The sequence below is a fragment of the Salvia splendens genome, chromosome 7 (assembly GCF_004379255.2).
Source record: "Salvia splendens isolate huo1 chromosome 7, SspV2, whole genome shotgun sequence".
NCBI classification, from domain to species: domain Eukaryota; kingdom Viridiplantae; phylum Streptophyta; class Magnoliopsida; order Lamiales; family Lamiaceae; genus Salvia; species Salvia splendens.
The window spans coordinates 3658745-3678936 of NC_056038.1; the positions used below are offsets into that span (position 1 = coordinate 3658745).

A 20192-nucleotide genomic window follows, 5' to 3' on the forward strand; every position below is an offset into this window, starting at 1 on the left:
ATGAAGAGAATGAAACTCTTAGGTTTAGACAAAGTGAAGAAGATCATCCGCAAAAGCAAAAGCGATACAACGGATGAAGAACAAAATTGAACCCCGATCTTGGACAATTGAGCCAAAGTTGTTGCTCCGTGGAATCGACGGCAAATCCAAATGGCAAAGTTAATCATTTTGGTATGCGTATCGTGTGGAAACCGCATAAACTAATGTAATCATTGATGATGGGAAATGAAATTAGTAGCACATGAAAAGGTTAGTATCGGTATCAAAAGCTGAAACGAACAAAGAACACAAGTGAATCCCACCATCCAAAGGTAGGGAGAGAGGTATAATCTAAGGGTGATAGATCGTGCATGGTGGATGATTATCAAGTCGATATGATAGCAGCCCAACTCAATATGGCATAATCTGAACCCGACTTGTGAATGAAACTCTTAACCCAAACATGACTCCAAAAAATGAAATTATGAAATCAATATGTATTTTTAGGTGATTTCTTGTATTCCTTAGTGGCGGGAAAATGGGGAGGCACACACTACATACAGGGAGGTCCCGTGAAAACAACCACCCATGGAATGCAAACAAACATTAACACCATCTTCATATATATATAAATGGTGGGTATAGTTTTTCACCCCAAATTCAAACCGTGTGACACCATAATTCATATCCACCACATCACACATTTGCCTTTTTGGTTTTATTCGGTTTCGTGAAAGGTCGTTTCGCATAAATTTTTGAAATTTGACATACTTATAATGTAAAATAAATTGACCGGCAAAGTAAAACTTTAATAAGAATTAATAACCCAATGGCAATGAGGGAAAAGCACAAATTTCAATTTATGAGTACACTACTACTATGATGGTCCACACCTCTGCATCAATGTTTAACCATTTCTCTTGTTTTTTTTACCTTTTAACCAAACCTATACACCCACTAGCTTACCTTAATAATTTAATTTTCAGTGTCGAATTGGTATTTGTTTTAATTTTGAAAGAAGACCTATACATAGTCACTGTGGAATAGTAGTAACTATAAAGTCTTCAATGGGGCTAATAATCAATGCCAGCTTAACCATGGCAGCTTATTCCATCTACATTCGAGGAACCAATTGTTTAATGACTTTAATTAGTGGAGTTGTCATCCAGTTTAATCATTAATTAACGAATAGCTCCAACATCAAACTCAATTGATGCTTGGTGAAACCATCAATTGGTCTTTGGAATTCTCCTCCAAAGTCAAAATGGCCCCACTACTATTGTCAACTTGATATAATTAGGTAGTGTAATGCAACTTCAAATTTTGTTTATACTAGTTAGCTGCCGATTTATATACTCGTCGACTACTACATTACCAAATTTTATTTTAAAAAAATTATATTTGTTGACTCCATAAAAGATATCTTTATCAACGATGATAGATGTCTATTGTCTTGCCTCATATGAACATTAATCTGTCCTCAATTTATAACATAAATTGTGTATAAAGAAAATAGAGAAAGTGGCATAGAATTCGTTAGGCCCACTGCTCACTTCACGCTGAAACTGTATAGTGGGCCTCAAAATGGGCTTCTACATGCGCATTGTCCATATTATTACTACTATTATTCAAATCAATCTTTAAAAAATGATTTTGGTCTCTAAGACTAAAACCATTAATTTTCTCAAAAACCGGCTATTTTCCAATATCCTAGCGTTATACTGGGATGGAACACAATAATTGAACGTTTATGCCCTCGGCACGTACTTGTGATATTATTGCTTCCGAATAAATATAATACTATATTACTCGCTAATTATTTATTCTATATGGAGTACTATTACATATGCGTTTGTTACATGTATTTGGTACTATAAAAAAATAACGCATATATATATATAAATTTAGATCAAATAAACTGAGACGAAGAAGAAGGAGTTGTGTAACAAAATCCATAAGTATGTTTCCGGCCGCCTCCGCTGCCCATTTTCCGGACCACAAAGTGTCCCAACATATCCACCGTCTCCACCAAATTCTCGCGGCAAAGGAACAACTCCGTGCAGACGCTCTCCACCTCTCTCGTCATCTCATGCACGAACACATGCGTCCCTCCTCCTCCTCCTTCGCCGCCTCTAGTCCTCGCCATAACCCCGGCGGAGAATATCGAGGCCATCCTCCCCGGCGTATCCGGCGAGTACCCCGACGGCCCGTCGATCACGATGACGTCCCACCCGACGTCGTACATGTAGTTGGGGAGGTCGTTCACCGCCAGCTGGCAGTCGGAGTAGAGCAGGTTCTGCAGCGGTCGGCACTCTCCGTCTACCTCTCTCTTGAAGTCCTCGATCAGACTGCGAAGGTCCCGTACTTTGGTGCTGAACCGGACGTCGTATGCCTCCACCCACGGGTGCCGCTTCTCGAACCTTAATTATTCACAAATTAAATCGCAACTAACTACTAAAACCACTCTATCAATCCTAAGATTGAACTGAGATCCAATTGGCACCTCTTTCAGAATATCAATTTTGGGATGGAATTGTATGATACCTGGTGACACCGAAGGCGTACTCGTCGACGAAGACGGTGCGGCCGCGGTGGTTGAGGGAGTTCCAAAGGAGGGACTCTTGGGTGAGGCCGAAGACGAGGAGGTTGCACGGCGCCGAGCAGCGACGGAGGACGGAGTAAACAGAGTGTATTTCGGCGGGGGACATGGTAGGGGTGGCGTTGGCGGAGGCGTAGTAGAGGAGGGCGTCGGAGATAGGGTCAGGCAGCGGCGATGGGGCGGCGGCGGTGGTGTCTCTTGTGGCGATGAAGCTGAAGAGGAAGGTGAATGTGAAGAGGAGGAAGAGGGCGACCACGGTGACGCGAATGCGGCTGCCGCTTTTGTAGGGGTGGAGGAGTGGGAATTTTCCGGCGGTCTTCATCGGAAGCACATAAGTCTTTTTTATTTCAATTGTGACATATATATTTGATGTGCATGATATTTAAAAATTGCAAACTTATAGTTCTTCATTTGATTAGATACGAGAATTTAATTTTTGGTATGGCATTAATTAAGTAATAAGACGTGCGGAGGACTTACTAGGGATTGTGTCTCCCAATTTTGGTGGCACATCCCTTGTCTCATTATTTATTTTAGTTGGAGTATGTTTTATTGAATTTCAGTAGTTAGGATTTATGATTTTAATTTATTATATTCAGTTCCCATTTCTAATTAAAAATATTTATTTTGGTTGTAATAGGAAATTTACATTTTAGAATTCTTAGCTACGAAAAAATGTAACTACATCAAATCAAGCTTGAAACTCATAAAGTATTCATATTATTTCCTCTTTATTGTTATATAATAACATAACTAATAACAAAATTGATTTATAATTTAATTCAATTGAATTTAAAATTTAAGGATATTATGTATATGTTCGATTTATTTACATTTATCATTATTCATAATTTTAAACTCTAATTACATTTATAATAGAATTAAAGTTCAATGCGACTTTGTGAGTCAATCTTACACACTTAATAACTATATTCCTTTTTTTACGATGTTGATCTTGATTGGATTTAATTTTGTATTCCTAACATAATATGGAGGTTTAGTGGTCATATAATTGATGCCTGATGGAGTAATTAACTGACCGTTATATATAGATTGAATACCTCTTTTATTTATTATTTTCATGCTTTAGGGGAACAAATGTCTTCAACGAAATTAATACTACATTCGATATTTAAAGCAGATAGTAGACTATCAAAATCTCATTGTGGTATTATAAAGATTGCCACCTAAAGCCATCGTAATCACAATCACATTATCTGAATATTACAATACTAATTCTGATTAGCAATAATATGGAAATTCATAACAAAGTGCATATTCAACCTCAACATTCAATAAGTTGCGACTGAGTGTAGGATCTCATGATGCTAAAGAAACTCGCAAATGCGTAAGAATGAGCCATTTGATGTTTTAGTGTCGTTCGGCTAAACATCAAAATGAAACACTACTTTATTGGTAAGACACTTCTCTTTCAACTAAGTTCGAGAGTTTGAGTCACTATAATCACAATGATTAATAAGGAATCATTAATAATCATCTTTACGACTCTGACTTAATGTGAATAGTGGTAAGTAGTATGTCATGTTGCAATTGTAACTTGACCAAGTGATTTAATAATTCGGATCCATATATGGAAGTATTCCTGAAATTGGGAGTAGAAGACATGCATGTATTCATAGAAAACAATAATATCGATGTTTAAATATGAAAGCAGAGAAGTCACAATCTCATTGATATCATAATAAAGTGAGCCAATGCTTCATACGCCACCGCCACTCGTTAACATTAATTTTTAATAAAATCATAGATAGTATACATCAAACCCTTAATTTTACGAGTTATGTGATTAATTGTCATTACATAATCCATCAATTGTATTTTTTTTATCATATATCGCCATTGTCAATCAAGCATAATTAGAAATATGATTTCTTGTAGAAACATTTTGTTCAAAAATTCAGAACAAAATTCAGGGCAATCTTATCTTACATTCTAACAGAATACAAACTTATAATACATAGTACTACCTCTAAGATTAACATAATTGAATCGTGAAACTAATTGAATATCACATCTACACTACCACAGGTGAAATGTCAGATTAAATTAACCGATTAAGAAATACTTTAATAATGGTAATATCATCCTTATTTTAACCTAATTTAGCATTAAAATGATTGAATATAAAAATATTTATACAGCATACATTTAGGACCACCATAACAATGTACTAACATTATACAGTAAAAAATTGGGATACAGAAAGTCAACCTATTGATCTCAATCTCACTACAATTCTGAATATTATGAAATTAGGGAAACAGTGATTGTTGTATGCTAATAATTTTTCCCCCAAAAAATTAGCCTAATAAATGTCTATTAGAACAGCATAAGGGCAGCAGAAAGCCCATGAGGACACAGAAAGTCTACCTATTGATCTCAATCTCACTACAATTCTGGATTCTCAACACCACCACATGCAAACAAGAATACGAAATCTAAATATACAAGCTGGGTAAGAATGAAGTACTCGGTTTTGGGGCGTGACCGATACATATACATTATACATATTACCTCATTGTGCCATATTCACTGCAGCTGTCCTTTTATGGAGTAATCAGCCACTACATCACAGAGAGTACCACTTCAGTTCAACCAGTAATATGGCTAGAGAATCAAGGACGTGTACGTGTTAATTTCACTCATGCTTAGAGCAACCAGCGGTGAAGAGTGATCACATTTCCTCGGCAGCCTGCTTTATCTGAAGAGCCGCCCTGACAACATCTCCCCTGGTAATAATACCAATCTATCACATGGCAAAATTCAAATTGTAAGAATTGCATTCAGCTGATTTTAGTATATTGTGCCAATGCTGTAAGTTGAGTAGAATCACATTACCAGCTTTCCTTCAATGTCTACTACAGGTAACCGGCGATACTTTGTTTTAAGCAACAACCTGCATCATATCAGCATCACATTATTCCTTTGAATGATTGAATCTGAGCTTGTAGATTGATTCACACAAACTGACCAGTTCTGTAGTTAGTGTTGGCTATAGAAAAACTAACATTTTGAGGTAATTTTTAGATCAACAGATTTACAATTGTTGTATATTTAAGAAAATGATCAAAATACCTCGCTGCATCCTCAAGATTGGTGTTTTCACGCACAACTAGGGGGGAAGGAGTCATTACGTCACCAACAACCTTCCCATTAGTTTTACTGAGTAACTTCTGAACTTCATTAAATGTCTGCATAAATAGAATATTAGAAACTCACAGACAGGCCAAGTAAAATAGTGAGGATGCTTTACATTGATCAAGGAAATTAATAGATTCAAGTGCTATCGACAACTGGAAACAAATTTGATCGAGGAGACTAATAGATTCATGAAAGAAAAGTTTATACATACTTTCCAAGTGCTACCGACAACTGGAAACAAATTTGTAGTATCTTGTTCACCACCACCTAATTTTGATCAATGAGAAACAGAACAAAAATTATAAGCAATGAGTAATAAGGAACTTTACTTGATAATAGCTATGTTGATTTAGCCCCTGGAAATAGAAGGAAAGTACAAAAATATGTTAAACTTAATAAATAATATACCGAAAGGAAAAAACAATCTAGTTTACATATCTTATAGTCCCTCAGCACCTAGGCATATAAACAATGCACAGTGCTGATAATTGCTGCTATAAATGTGTCCTTTTTCTTACATAATCTTAGGTTTGGTGACTAATAAACAGATCTTCCAATTCTAATGGAGTTGTCAGTATGTTCTAGTTTCTGTGTGATTCACTCTTTTCAGTGTGATTCATTCTTCTTGATGACTTTTATGTTTTTTGTTATATAATATGTTAGATAATAAGTATCTCACATCGGTTATGTGACCACTTAGTCTCTTGTACTATATATATGTGCTTTTATGAAGTAATGAAATATACCTACTTCTTTTCTCTACTATGTCTACTTCTTTACATATCTCTATGTTTTATTGTTCTACATTTTTCATTTTCTTCCTTTTCAAACTCATGAATGGAGGGAAAACAAGTCAATATCTGCGATGACTACCTAATAAACTGAGTAACCAGCTTTAACAGGTAGATGTTGTACACTCGTACTATAAACTGAGTTTCTATCCTTAGAGGTGCAACTTAGCAAAAATACAAGAATATTAAATTGGTTTCACAAATCCAATGGTACCTGAGATGGAGTCAAGTGCCAACAAATCATAGTCGGAAACCACACCGACCTGTAACACCATCACACAGTTGGTCAAGATTTATGATGAACGGCCCCAAAGTCATTACTACTAGAAGGTAGGAAAAGTGAGATTTATGTTGCTCTCTAGAATGCAAAAACACAATCATACAAGATACGTAGCATTACCAACTTCCAATCATCATCAACCACAGGAAATCCAGTAACTCTTTTCTCCACAAGGGTGTCCAAAGCTGGGAAATGATTAAGAGAGTGGCAAAAAAAATGAGCTAATTGAGAAATTCTCAAACCCAAAAGTGTATAAATAAAGAAAAAAAAGTAAGATGAAACGATAAGAAATACCTTCATCGACAGTATTTGTTGGCCTTACAACATGCAATTGCTCTTTTCTTGTCATAAACTCACCTACATTGTAGGTTCTCTCTCTTGCCTGAAAGATTTAAATGCATGTTTAGGAAAGGTGAAGTTTGGTTATACTTGTGCTTGGGTGGTGGGGTACTCCATAAGATAATCCACCAGACCACCACATACTTAGATGGATCTAATAATTTTGAGTTCGTTTGATCATCTAATCCTACAAATATTCAATCACAAGCATTGTCAATGTAATATGGAGTATCGCCCAAAGTAGACGCCCCCTCAGTATATCCATACAGTTGCGGTGTCCCCGGATTGCTCCAAAAAAATGGGTTGAGAACTACAACATGGTTATAATGGCCACATGGATAAACTAAGGATGACAAAGCAGTTAATATTATGAAAATTCATGGGTATTGGAGGTTTATAGATGGCAAAAACTCCTAATAATTAAAGCATTTCATGTTTTTGTTAACTCTACTAGATGCGAACAAATTTTAAGCATAACCATACTCCTATTTTGCAGAGTTCAGGCACGTCATAGATACAGTCCAGATACAAAACCTCATAGGTATTTAATTAAATTCTGTGTGTAACGATCTTCATCACTAGCTCTAATACACCTAATATAGTAGTACTACATCATTAGAGCTTTGATTACTTAAAAACCCTCGTATTTTTACTTTCAATTACGAAAATATAGGCAATAAGTAGCCAAATTCCAAGACAGAAGCGCGGCGATTACTTACGGGAGCCGAATTGGTGGCGCCGGCGGTGGCGAGAAGCAGGCGTCGTGATTCATGCCGCCTCCGTTTGCTGGTGGAAATAGTAACCGACGGATTGGGGAGGGGAGAGCGAGTGTAGCAGGTAAGGACGCAGGGTAATCTGTGGCCGTGAACGAGTGGATCTGCTGCTGAAAGTGAAAAAACAGAAGGAAATTGTGCGAAAATAATGGAATCCATGGATGTGGAGAGGTGATGGAAAAAAGCAACAGAGAGATGTAGAAAGAAATCAGATATTTTCCAGATCTTGCCTGTATCTTTATATGGAGTACTTACAATACTCAAGCAAGTTGGGTGCGCAATTAAGGACTTGTTTGGCAGAAATCAACGGGTAATGATGTTTCCCGGCAAAATTTGTCTAGTTTCATAAATTAAATACTTTGAAAATATAATTAACAATAATAAAATAGGGAAAAAAATCATTAAAGAATGACGCCATCAACCTTTTCTCAATAATTCTTAAGAGCACTACATAGTGTAAAATGTAAATAGTGTAATGCGCAAAGTTTTTTTTATTAGTACTATTAATTTCTGTTATCCCTTTGAGCCTATCGCCAAACAAGCCCCGAATATGCTAGCAATTTAGGCGGTACTGTACAACTGTTTAAACGAGTGGTTCTAGTTCATTTCATTTACAAATTGATGCAAACTACCAAAATCAAATGAAGCAAGTAGATTGGATTTGTTGGTTGCGATAAAGGATGTGTATTTAGTGAATTTATAGTACTATGTATTGTCTTATATTGTAAAACTCCAGTTTAATTGAGATAGATAAATAAACAATACTAAATTGCTTAGATGTTCACTAGTAGTATATGATTACGAAGTATGTGTTGCTAAGCTTCTATGCCTAGTTTTTTAAATTGAGTTTGGGACTTCTACGAATAAATTATACTATTAGGATCATAATCGACATGTCTACACACGAATTCTTCTTTATTATGTACTATCTCCGCCACACATTAAGTGTTATATTTCACTTTTATCATAAATGGTAAGTAAACCCCACATTCCACCAACCAATTCTACTCATATTTTATTATAAAACTAATATATATAAGTGAGACTCATAATCCACTAACTTATTCAATCCACTTTTCTTTACATTTCTTAAAATCCGTATCCACATTAAATGTGGCGCTTAATGTGGAACGAATGTAGTAATATTTTATTACTCATTCCATCTCACTTAAAATGTTCACATTTCTTTTTTAGTTTGTCTCATTCAAAATACTCATTTTCTATATTTAAAAATAAACATTTCTATCCTTCCTTCCCATTAAAATATTCAATTAACTTTTCCTTATAGTTACTCCACATTGGGATCTACTCACAAAATATATAGTAGTAAGTGCTCTTCCATATTTTACGAGTTTACAATAACAACGTTTTTTTTGTTCTTCTTACATGAGTGATATTTAACTACTATAAAAAATATACTCCTCCACAAGGGAGTTTGTACGACTACGAACAATTTATTCTGCTTTCGTATGCTTGTGCTTATAAATTATGGAGTGATATTGCACTCCAACATATTTCATTTAATTTTTAGTACTACCATATTTAGTAAGCATATCTCAAACTTTACTAAAATTCATATTTTTCATTATATTTTTCATGTAAATTTTTATATTTTTTAAAATGCATACCAATCTCATTGAGGCCATCCGCAATGGCGCCTAGCGCACCGCCTAGCCGAGCGTCGGCGCTAGGCAGTCCATTGCAACCGCCCAGCGGATTTCGGAATTAAAAACCGCCGAGCGCTCGGCGGTTTCGCGGCGCTAGGCGGTGCGCTGGGCGATCCGCTCGGCGCTATTGCAGCGCCCGGATCGCCTAGCGCACCTTCGAGCGGATTTTTTTATTTTCGAAACACTATATCTACGCGGTTTGCACGTCATTTTCATTCGCACCACTTGTTTTAACGAGTATTCTCTCTATCTTAATTCCTGTACAAGATTAACACCGAGAAATGGAGAACACCAACGAAGGTACTCCAGTGACGAGCGGGTCTCAAACTCCCCCGGTACCCGTGGGAGGTGGATGGGGTCCGATGCCAGGGTACAACAACATGTACCCGTGGCAGGGGATGATGCCCGGGATGGCAGTCGGGGGAAATATTTCCGGGATGGCAGCTGGGGGGGTATGCCGGCGTGGTAGAGGGTACCGGGGATGCAACCCGGTATGCAGATGATGCCGGGGTGGGCGCCCGGGATGCAGATGATGCCGCGGGGGGGGGGGGAGGGGACGACGATGCAGCCCCCGACAGGGGGGTACCGGCGACGCAGGGGACGCCAGGGGAGGGGGACGTCTATCGCCCCAGTTTTGATTTTTCGACTGCTTCTTCGCACACATCGACCCCAACGGATGCGCAGTTCATGCATTTTGATGCTTTTTCCTTAGAGGAGTTGGGGTTTGATATCCTCGAAGTTCCGGATACTCCCGTTCAAACGGGGGGAGCAGTGCAGGGTCGTCGCGCACCAAAGAAAAAGGGCAAGGGGAAGAAGGTCGGGGAGTCGTCGCAGCCGGGTGAGGACGACGGCTCGGTACGAAGAAGGTGGACGGATGCGGAGAACGTCGCGCTGTCCAAGGCGTGGGTGAGTGTTTGCGACGATCCTCTCGTTTCTAACAACCAGAGGATCATCAACTTGTGGGACAAGACAGCAGCAGCCGATTTTGCCCGGAGGGGAGGCGACGCAACGGGGAGGATTGCCGGAAGGGGTGGGATCGAATCAGGGCTGTCGTCTCCCGATTTTTTGGTTTGTACGCCAACGACCTCCGCATGCAGAGCAGTGGCCAAACGGAGGAAGACTGCAGGAGGATAGCGGAGAAAGCCTTCCCCCAGCCCGGGTTGTATAAGGACTTCACCTACTGGAACTGCTATCTTGTGCTGAACGACTCCGAGAAGTTCCGAGTAGGTGTCTACGCTGGCTGGCTGAAGAAGCAACGACTGAACTATACCGGTGATTTCAGCGGCAGCAGCGGTGGTTCCCACGACCTCCCCGAGACTGCCCAGGAGGTCCCGACCCCTCGTTCGTTTGCTCGCCGAACTCGCCCGGTTGGACACAAGCGGGCTCAACTGGAGGCGAGGGGGGCAACCGGGGGTTCACAGGAGGTCCAGTCGGCATCCTCCCTTGGCCAATCCACAGCGGATCTCAAATTCTTCGCTCATCAACAAACGCGCAATCAGATGGTCAAGACGATGGCCAAATGACGGGTGGCGGTGGACCCCGTGGAGAAGAGTTTGCTTCAAACATTGCTCGTGAGCATGCATGAGGATTTGGAGGCGGCACGGAGGGAGACCGGCGGGAGTAGAGGTGGTGACGGAGGCGATGGCGGCGACAGCGATGGAGGAGTGAATTATTGTACTTTTTTTAATTATTGTACTTTTTAAAAATTATTGTACTTTTTAAAATTTTAATTGTATTATTAATGTTTCTCGTATATATCTTGTAAATTAAATTTCGTATATTGTGTGATTGTTAATTATTTCATTTTTATATAATTGTTATTAGTGATGTGGCTAGTGATGTGGCTAGGCTATGACTGAGCTATTTGCTTGTTTTGATGATGTGATAGGAGGATTTTTAGTGTTGATGATGTGACCGGAGGAGTTTGTGGCTAGGCTATGACTGGGCTATTCCTGTTGTGGATGGCCTGATAATGAGATTAGAGGGAATATTATTTTGTTGACTAAATTCGTCCTACTAACGATTTAATCAGACAATTAATAGTCGTAAAGTTGACTATAGCACAATTCAACTTTCCAGCTAATTAAGAAAAAGAAAGAATCCTTTTCCTAAAAAAAAAATAAAAAATCCTTTTCCTGCTGTCGACGTAATCTCGGACAACCAACATTGGCCCCACACACCTCATCGACGGCTGAGATTTAGGGTTTTTGAGTGCACGCAGCGCATCCCTCACCCCTCACACAATATAAGTACCGCCGCCCAAACTTGGCGCATTTTGCCCTCCACATTTATCCCCATTTTTACCCATCTTATCGGCGTCGGCGCCGCCCGCGTTGCTGGCGGTGATCGTGTCTCTCCGTCGGATCTCCGACCTATGAACCCTTCCCTCTCCTCTCTCTATTGAAAACACCCAAAAAAAACAAAAAAAATAGAGAAAATCAAATCCAGTGAAAAAAACCCTAAATTCTTAGTTCTATTTTCTTCTCGCTTTCGGTCTACTTGTTGAAGAATTTTTCTGATTTACATTCCAGTGAATTTGATAATAAGAAGAGGAGAGGGAAGTTACAGAGAAAATCCAAAAAAATCTGAAAAATTAAAAAGGAAAAAAAACTGCTCGTTTCCTTTTCTCCCGATTTCGTTTCGTTTTTTTGTGAATTGAGATGGCCGCCCAGGTTCAGATGCAGTCTCAGGTTCCGGTGGTGAATGCGGCGGCGGCTTCTGGTGGCGCGCCGTTCGTGACCTCGCTGTACGTTGGCGATCTCGAAGTCAACGTGACTGATTCTCAGCTCTACAATCTGTTCAGCAATATGGGAGATGTGGTATCGGTTAGGGTCTGTAGGGATTTAACCAGCCGGCGCTCGCTAGGATACGGATACGTCAACTTTGGCAACTCTCAGGATAGTATGTATAAACTCTGCTTTTCTACAATTTAATGATGAATTTTTTATGATTAATTTTCCACTGATAAAATTTTGAAATGAAAATTGTAAATTACTGAAAGGTTTTCCTTTTTCTGAAGATAAGCCTCTCTAAGTATGCTGTTTTATGCCGTATATTGTAAGCTTAATCGTTTGATTTTTATGTTTTCATGTTGATTGTATTGGATAATTTGATTGTATTGGATAATTTGATTGTTGACCTGAAGGAATAAGTCTGATGAAGGTGGGACTGTACTTTCCATTAGAGTCTAATTTTAGATTTTTGATGAGCATGACATCTATATCCATATTTAGGAATGTGTAATATAGTTGGGACATACATAATTTGGATGTCTGTTTGTTTCACGGCCAAAACCTAAATAGCCCTAATTTACTTTTTGTCTTGCTTAAGGCTGGACAAAAAAGATCTAAAGTTTCAAGCCTAACTGTGTTATTTCTTTCCATTTATTTTCCTCTCTTTTGTGGTGTAGCCGAAAGGGCACTGATGGAGCTGAACTTCACTCCTCTCAATGGCAAACCCATTAGGGTTATGTATTCTCATCGAGACCCTAGTGTGCGCCGTAGTGGCAACGGAAATATATTTATCAAGGTATTGTTTTCTGTCTCTTTCAAAAGTTAAGTTGGATGTATGATGTGCATGTGTCATGGTCTTGCAGTTTAAAATAGAAACTTCCTTGGAGCCTTCTCTTTATTTTGATATATATTTTTCTGAGCAGAATTTGGACAAGGATATTGACCACAAAGCTCTGCACGAGACATTTTCTTCTTTTGGTTCCATCCTCTCATGCAAAGTAGCAACTAATTCTTCTGGCCAGTCATTAGGCTATGGCTTTGTGCAATATGCCACTGAAGAATCCGCTCAGAAAGCTATTGAGAAGCTTAATGGAATGTTATTGAATGGAAAACAAGTTTATGTCGGACCTTTTGTCCGCAAGCAAGAAAGAGAGATGGAAGTAGACAAGACGAAATTCACTAATGTGTTTGTCAAAAATATATCTGAAACAACAACTGAAGAAGATCTTCAGAAGATGTTTGGTGAATTTGGGCAAATTACCAGTGTAGTTGTGATGAGAAATGATGATGGAACTTCCAAATGTTTTGGATTTGTCAACTTTGAAGATGCAGATGATGCTGGCAGAGCTGTTGACACTTTAAATGGTATAAAAATTGATAACAAGGAACTGTATGTTGGTAGAGCCCAGAAAAAATCTGAGAGGGAGGTACAACTTAAGAACCAATTTGAGCAGAGTTTGAAGGAAGCTGTTGACAAATCACAGGGTTCCAACCTGTATGTTAAGAATCTGGATGATAGCATCAATGATGATCAGCTTAAGGAGTTATTCGCTTCATATGGTTCAATAACATCTTGCAAGGTTCGTTGATCCTGCATGTCATGATTTTCAGCCCTCATCATAGTCAACATCTTATGGGCCTATAACTTACCAGACCTGCTCTGATATTTTCAGGTTATGCGGGACCCAAAGGGAATTAGCAGAGGTTCTGGGTTTGTTGCATTTTCATCACCTGAAGAGGCTGCCAGAGCTGTGAGCCCATCTCCATTCATTCTACCAGCTTCGCCTTCTAAACTGTTTATCTCTTAATGGAGGAAGCTTTTGTTATTATTAATGTTGTTACTATTTTTTGTATTTCAGCTCTCTGAAATGAATGGCAAGATGATTGCTAGCAAACCTCTTTATGTTGCACTTGCTCAGAGGAAAGAAGATAGAAGAGCACAACTACAGGTCTGTTATTTACTTCAATAGTTCAATATATGGAAAAACCTGTTGATGTGAAATCAAAGCATATGGCTGAAGAGTGACATGGTCTGGGTGTTCTGACAACAGTTGCAACCACTTGTTTTCTCCACATTTCTCTTACTCTTCCTTAATTTTCTTTTCTCCAAGCGCCATTGGTTTGGTTTATTGAGCATAAATGATTTTCAAGTTGTATCATCGTACAGTATGTAATATATATGCTGATCTCCATCATGACTTCATCCAGGCTCAATTTTCTCAAATGAGGCCAATTACAATGGCACCTACTGTGGCTCCTCGTATGCCAATGTATACGCCTGGTGGTCTTGGTCTAGGGCAACAGATATTCTATGGTCAAGCTCCACCTGCAATGATTCCTCCTCAGGTAATAGTTTTCTTGACCTGCTATTTTGTGTCTATTGTGGAATCAGATTCCAAATGTTGAGATAATTTCTTGTAAACAGGTCTTTTGTACAGAGTACTTTTGAAACGGAACAGTTTTCTTGCTTGTATCAATTTATTCCAACCAATGTGTCTTGTCTTTTTGTAATGACACAGTTTTATCATAGATTATGAATGATCAGTGTTAACTCATTACTGTAAGTACTCCTAATGTGTTCTAATACTTGTTTTTTTTTTATTTCAGCCTGGATTTGGATATCAACAGCAGCTTGTACCTGGTATGAGGCCTGGTGGGCCTCTCATGCCAAATATGTTTGTCCCTATGGTTCAACCGGGTCAGCAAGGTCCACATCCTGGTGGAAGGAGAGGTAATGCTGGGCCAATGCAACAGGGCCCTCAGCCTGTTCCCGTAATGCAACAGCAGGTCTGTGGGTGGCATTTCGACTCTTGTCCTCTTCCATTTTTCATTTTCAAACGTATTTGTGTGCTAAAGTATTCCTTGCACGCAGATGGTTCCTAGAGGACGTGGTTCCCGCTTCCCTCCTGGACGTGGCATGCCTGATCCTATGCAAGGTATGGCAGGAGGCATGCTTCCTGTCCCATATGAAATGGGTGGCTTGCCATTGCGTGATGCAGGAATCTCTCGGCCAGTTCCTATCGGGGCTCTGGCATCTGCACTTGCAAATGCTTCTCCCAGTGAACAAAGGACGGTAAGCATTTACTTATGCACGAACTACAAGCTGTCTTTAACCTAGAGGTCTCCTTAGTACTTATTCTGCCATTCATTCTTTTATACCTGCTGTGATCATCTTATGTTCCTAAAAATTCAATTTGAGGATGTAATAGAGAATTAATACATTAATGTTGTAAACACCAGATGTTGGGAGAGAATCTGTACCCACTTGTTGAACAACTGAAGCCAGAGACGGCAGCCAAGGTTACTGGAATGCTACTGGAAATGGACCAGACAGAGGTTCTGCACTTGTTGGAGTCACCAGAAGCTCTTAAAGCGAAGGTTGCAGAGGCAATGGAGGTGCTGAGGAGTGTGTCCCAGCAGCAGAGCGGCTCTCCAGCTGAGCAGCTGGCTACATTGTCATTGAATGAGTGATCTCATGTTGGAATCGTGTCCTACTAAATTGTTGAACGGCACACAGTTGATGTTTTCATTTCTGAGGATTTTCAAACTTGCTGGCATGATGCATTTGGCTTTGGAGATATTGTTTGTTCTGGTATTCTGTGAAACCTAATTTAAACCTTGTGCTTTGGATATTGATCGTTTTTCTTTGATTCGATTTATTGTTCCATTCTCCGCCCCCCCAAAAATAGGTCTAATTTGTGGTAGTGTCTATGAACATAAATTATAGTCGTAGGTCTGATGAATTTGAACAACTAATTAGTATCGTTATATTTTAGGTATGCCTACGGAAACGACATTTTATCAAGATTTTTCTTAAATTAATTTACAGACTATTTGCTTTGGTTAGGCGCTGGTAAAATTCGCTTGCTAAATTAGAATAATATTCTCTATCCATTCCAAACATGATTTTATTCATGCAAAAACTAGAAAATTGTTGAATGCTTTTGAATTGTTTCACTCATGCGCTATTATGTTTCTAATCGCCAGAAATTTGAAGTTATGGGACAATTATGAAAGTATGTTAAGTTATGATTTAATTATCTAATTTTGTAAGTTGTGGGATTGACAACCAGAAGTCAACAAAAAGTTATGATTTGATTGATAATTTTCCCTTTTAAAATGCTTAATTTTGCTTTCCGACATTTCCACCTTCCTCATTCTCTCGTCATATTTCTTTCTCTCAATCAATTAGATGTCATCTTTTGTCTTCCTAGATTCAGAAACAGAAACTTCTCATCTCCTGCTTCTTTCTCTCTGGCATCACTCTTGTTATCTAGTAGTACAGGGTGAGTGTTACGGGCTCAATTCCCACATCGGTTGTGAGAACAACTGATGTGGGGTATATAGACAAAATGGACTCTCTCTCCTAACAGACTAATTTTTTGGGATGAGTTCTCTTGTTTGGTCTGAATCAGTGAGGCTTTCCGAAATTGCAAGTTCAAGAGATGTATGAACCTAATTTATGATATGGGATTTGATTACATACATTAAACACTAGTTGTTTGTAGCCTCAACAGAAACACTTTGCTAGAGTTTTGGGGTCTGGGATAATATCTTTGGCAACCAGGATTTGCAGGTCCACCATTCCTGCATAACTCACCATATGCATTGTGATTGCCTACACCACACAATCAAAAGATCTTGTGTTATGTTTATGCAAGTCATACATCTATGTTGAATTGAGAATGTTTACATGTGGTAGGCTGCTTGAAGTAACCCTTATGCGCTTCACAGGGTTGCTCGCGATCAGGATTCGTTCAGTAGGGCCGACGACATTTGATATAGTGAAAGTTGTATTGCAAAAGGATCCTGTAGTTGAGAAGGCAAGCAACCTACCATCCAAGCAAGAGAAAACATGAAATGATTAATCCTCATCTTTTTAAGTTTATGTTCCTTTTTCAACAAGTAAACTGAACTCACTTTTGGCCCAAAAAGAGACATGAGTAAGTTGCCAATGCTGTAGGAGAAGGGGCCTTCCAATGAAAGCTTTTTCGAGTCGATCATAGCTTCGGATCTCTTGACAAACTGGATTGGATCCGAACCTCCTCTGTGGTAATAAACAGGTAGCAGAAGCATCCCGAATTTGTTGCCCCAGCGCGTTCCAGAATCGCCATCCATCAGCTTCGATATGTCCTGCAATCCTGACCGTGGCCTCAAATTCACCATTGCAAGACCAGTGAGCCGAAGCCCCTCGGGCAGAGCTACACAACACCAATATTTAGTTTTTTGTAACACATGTTGGGAAAGGTGTTAGAAGTGAAACATGATTGATCATGTTTTACCTTTGGATGATCTCATGTCCAAGTAGCGTGACATGCCGCATGTTAGTACCCCGAAAAGAACATCGTTAATGGTCTGCACCAAACATACATAGCTATCTCATTATTAAACAAGATTTGAGTTATCAAATTTAATCAAATTCCTACTTTCAGATGTAAATACCATACCATTATTTTGGATCAATTCCCAGGAGTCAAAACTCAAGAAATGTGCACAAATTCAATGGAATTTCAGTTCGAGAGATGCCTAGATGGCTAGATCCTTAAATCATGCTATATCATCCCCTTTATATCAATGTCATGTATATGTGTGTACAAAATGATACTGTATAATTTTAATTTTACACATAACAAGAAAGTCTTTGGGTCAAAAGCCATCTTTAAATGAAGCAATATTCCCTTTATATCAATGTCAATTGTCATGTATATGTGTAAAAATTATAACATGACAAGAAAGTCTTGAGTCAACTATTTTCAGCCATCAATTACCACGTCCATCTTTTTCACTTTGAAAAAGGCTATATGCGTTGGACTTTGGTGTTTATTTTATGGTAAAAGCATATGGTTATGTAGTATTAAAACCACAACACAATGTAGAGTAGTCTAAAACTCAATCCATACTTAGCACACAACAATCATCTCAAAATAAGAAAGTGAGTACCCCAAATTAGACACAGTTTTTGTATATAGACTATGTAAAAGAAAAAAAGATTGTATAAATTTTTCGGCTATATATCAAATCCAGTTTCACCAAAAACTTTCACCATTGAGAACGAATAAAAAATTTATAATATTTTCATGCTGATTTTCAAAAAAGTTGCAAAACTTTATGATTTTTCCTGCCATTAGGCCCTAAATTAAACGACCATCAAGTGGCTTTTCATTTTGAAGATGGACACTCATGGTGGTTTGCATATTTATTATTGTTCGTGAAAATTGGCCCCCGTGTTAATAATTTAAATCGTGGATGTTTTTCTAAATCAAGTAGTAATAAATTAATTCCATTGATTTTTTCTACACTAACATGACATGACATGACTGTGACACATTCCATCGAGTGGTTTATTAGAATGATACAATTACTAGAATTAAGAAAAATACGAGAAAATTGGTTAGCTGGTTGGTTCCTATATATTTCCTTTTATATTTTTGGATATAGTTACAAAAAACAATGCTCTTATTTGTAATCAGACAATAGTCCTCATCAAGTCCTTCAATACTACCCAATCCATTCTAATAAAACATGCTCAAAATCACACTTATAGCACTAATCAGCCAAAATATATGTCCTCATATATATGATCAATTCATGGGATCATTCTTTATCCTAAAATAATCATATTGTGCCAAGTTTAGAAATTTTTAGCAATATAAATGAAATTTTATTTGCATACTCTACTATTTAGAATGGATATCATCAAATTTTGTTCCTTCCATTTAAGGAAGGCAGTTTTACCTATGCGTTTTTGTGAAGAAAACATAAGGCCACGTGGCGAACACCACATCACTGATTGGCCATTCAAAAATAAAAACATTCCATTTCTCAATTTTTGAGAAATCAGTTAATTCGTTAACACCACAAAAAATGCTGCAAATCAATCCAACGATGATAAATTCAAACACGAAAAAATCCAAGGGTTTAGAGAAACTCACCGCGTTAGCCACCGCTCCCTTGACTACCTTCATATCATCGAGGCGGAACCTCGCCGTCGTCAGCTTCCGCGGCCAGAGCTCCACCCCAGCGCCGCCGCTCACCGCGGTGGTCCTATCTCTCCGCCACGCCGATCTCAGGATGAATTCAACGACATAGAGCAAGGTATACCAAACAGCCAACACAATCGTCCACAAATTCATCCGCCTCCTCCCCTGCCCCGTCGCCGCCGCGCCGACGCCGCCGATCGACGGCAGCCGCGCCGGATCGTCGGATCTCCTGCAGCACGACAGCAGCAGCGACATCAATGAGATCCCGTCGCCGAGGGCGTGGTGCACGCGGAAAATTAAAGTTTTATTCTCCATTAGCAGATGGATTTCCCAAAGCGGTTTATCGGCGGAGAGAGGCGAGGAGACGGATAGATCGGAGATGAAGGATCGTCGGCGAGAGGATGGCGGTGGACGATTAGGTCCCGATCAATGTCGACGGCGGTGCGGCGCCAGTGTTCGCGGCCGGCGGAATCGTGCACCATGAGGCTGCAAAACCTAGGGTGTTTGAACATAATTGAGCTCTGGACTTGGGCTCGGAAGCTGTCGATGTCGATTGGGAACTCGACGGTGATGGCGGCGCTGATGATCTGGTTCATCTGCGGCTGCAGAAAGAGGCGGCCCGCCGGGGTCAGCGGCTGGTCTCTGTCAACACTCTCCGCCATGAGAGAGAGAGGTGATAAATTCGCCGCGCTAATTTAGAATAAGGATGTAGTTAAATAAATATGAAATAATTGTATATTTATTTCGTTTTTGTTCAGTTTTAGCAACAAATATCACAAACTGAGATATCAATATAGAGATACAACCAATTGTATACTACTGTATATTGTATGTGTCAGAAAATTTCTAGATCATAATCAATGAATTGAACCCACAGCCATCGGTCATAT

General features: G+C 39.1%; 3 protein-coding genes and 1 pseudogene across 3 annotated transcripts; 1 reads left to right on the plus strand and 3 right to left on the minus strand.

The window, feature by feature from the left end:
- Nucleotides 1-1839: 1839 nt before the first annotated feature.
- Nucleotides 1840-2914, minus strand: LOC121741300 (protein IRX15-LIKE-like). The gene is made up of 2 exons (XM_042134015.1): nucleotides 2524-2914; nucleotides 1840-2399 (listed from the first exon to the last, which is right to left on the minus strand). Exons 1-2 carry the CDS (start codon nucleotides 2898-2900, stop codon nucleotides 1889-1891), a joined length of 888 nt encoding a protein of 295 aa, XP_041989949.1. The 5' UTR covers nucleotides 2901-2914; the 3' UTR covers nucleotides 1840-1888.
- A 1832-nt stretch (nucleotides 2915-4746) lies between these two features.
- Nucleotides 4747-8170, minus strand: LOC121742370 (CBS domain-containing protein CBSX1, chloroplastic-like). The gene is made up of 8 exons (XM_042135489.1): nucleotides 7870-8170; nucleotides 7106-7193; nucleotides 6932-6996; nucleotides 6746-6794; nucleotides 5952-6007; nucleotides 5675-5790; nucleotides 5438-5495; nucleotides 4747-5345 (listed from the first exon to the last, which is right to left on the minus strand). The coding sequence occupies exons 1-8, from the start codon at nucleotides 8080-8082 to the stop codon at nucleotides 5274-5276; spliced, it is 717 nt and encodes a 238-aa protein (XP_041991423.1). The 5' UTR covers nucleotides 8083-8170; the 3' UTR covers nucleotides 4747-5273.
- A 3686-nt stretch (nucleotides 8171-11856) lies between these two features.
- LOC121741779 (polyadenylate-binding protein 2-like) lies at nucleotides 11857-15954 on the plus strand. Its single transcript, XM_042134680.1, has 9 exons — nucleotides 11857-12491; nucleotides 13000-13118; nucleotides 13246-13902; nucleotides 13996-14073; nucleotides 14182-14271; nucleotides 14531-14668; nucleotides 14930-15109; nucleotides 15195-15395; nucleotides 15563-15954. Exons 1-9 carry the CDS (start codon nucleotides 12251-12253, stop codon nucleotides 15791-15793), a joined length of 1935 nt encoding a protein of 644 aa, XP_041990614.1. The 5' UTR covers nucleotides 11857-12250; the 3' UTR covers nucleotides 15794-15954.
- Nucleotides 15955-16752: 798 nt separating this feature from the next.
- Nucleotides 16753-20190, minus strand: LOC121742655 (annotated as a pseudogene).
- Nucleotides 20191-20192: the final 2 nt, after the last annotated feature.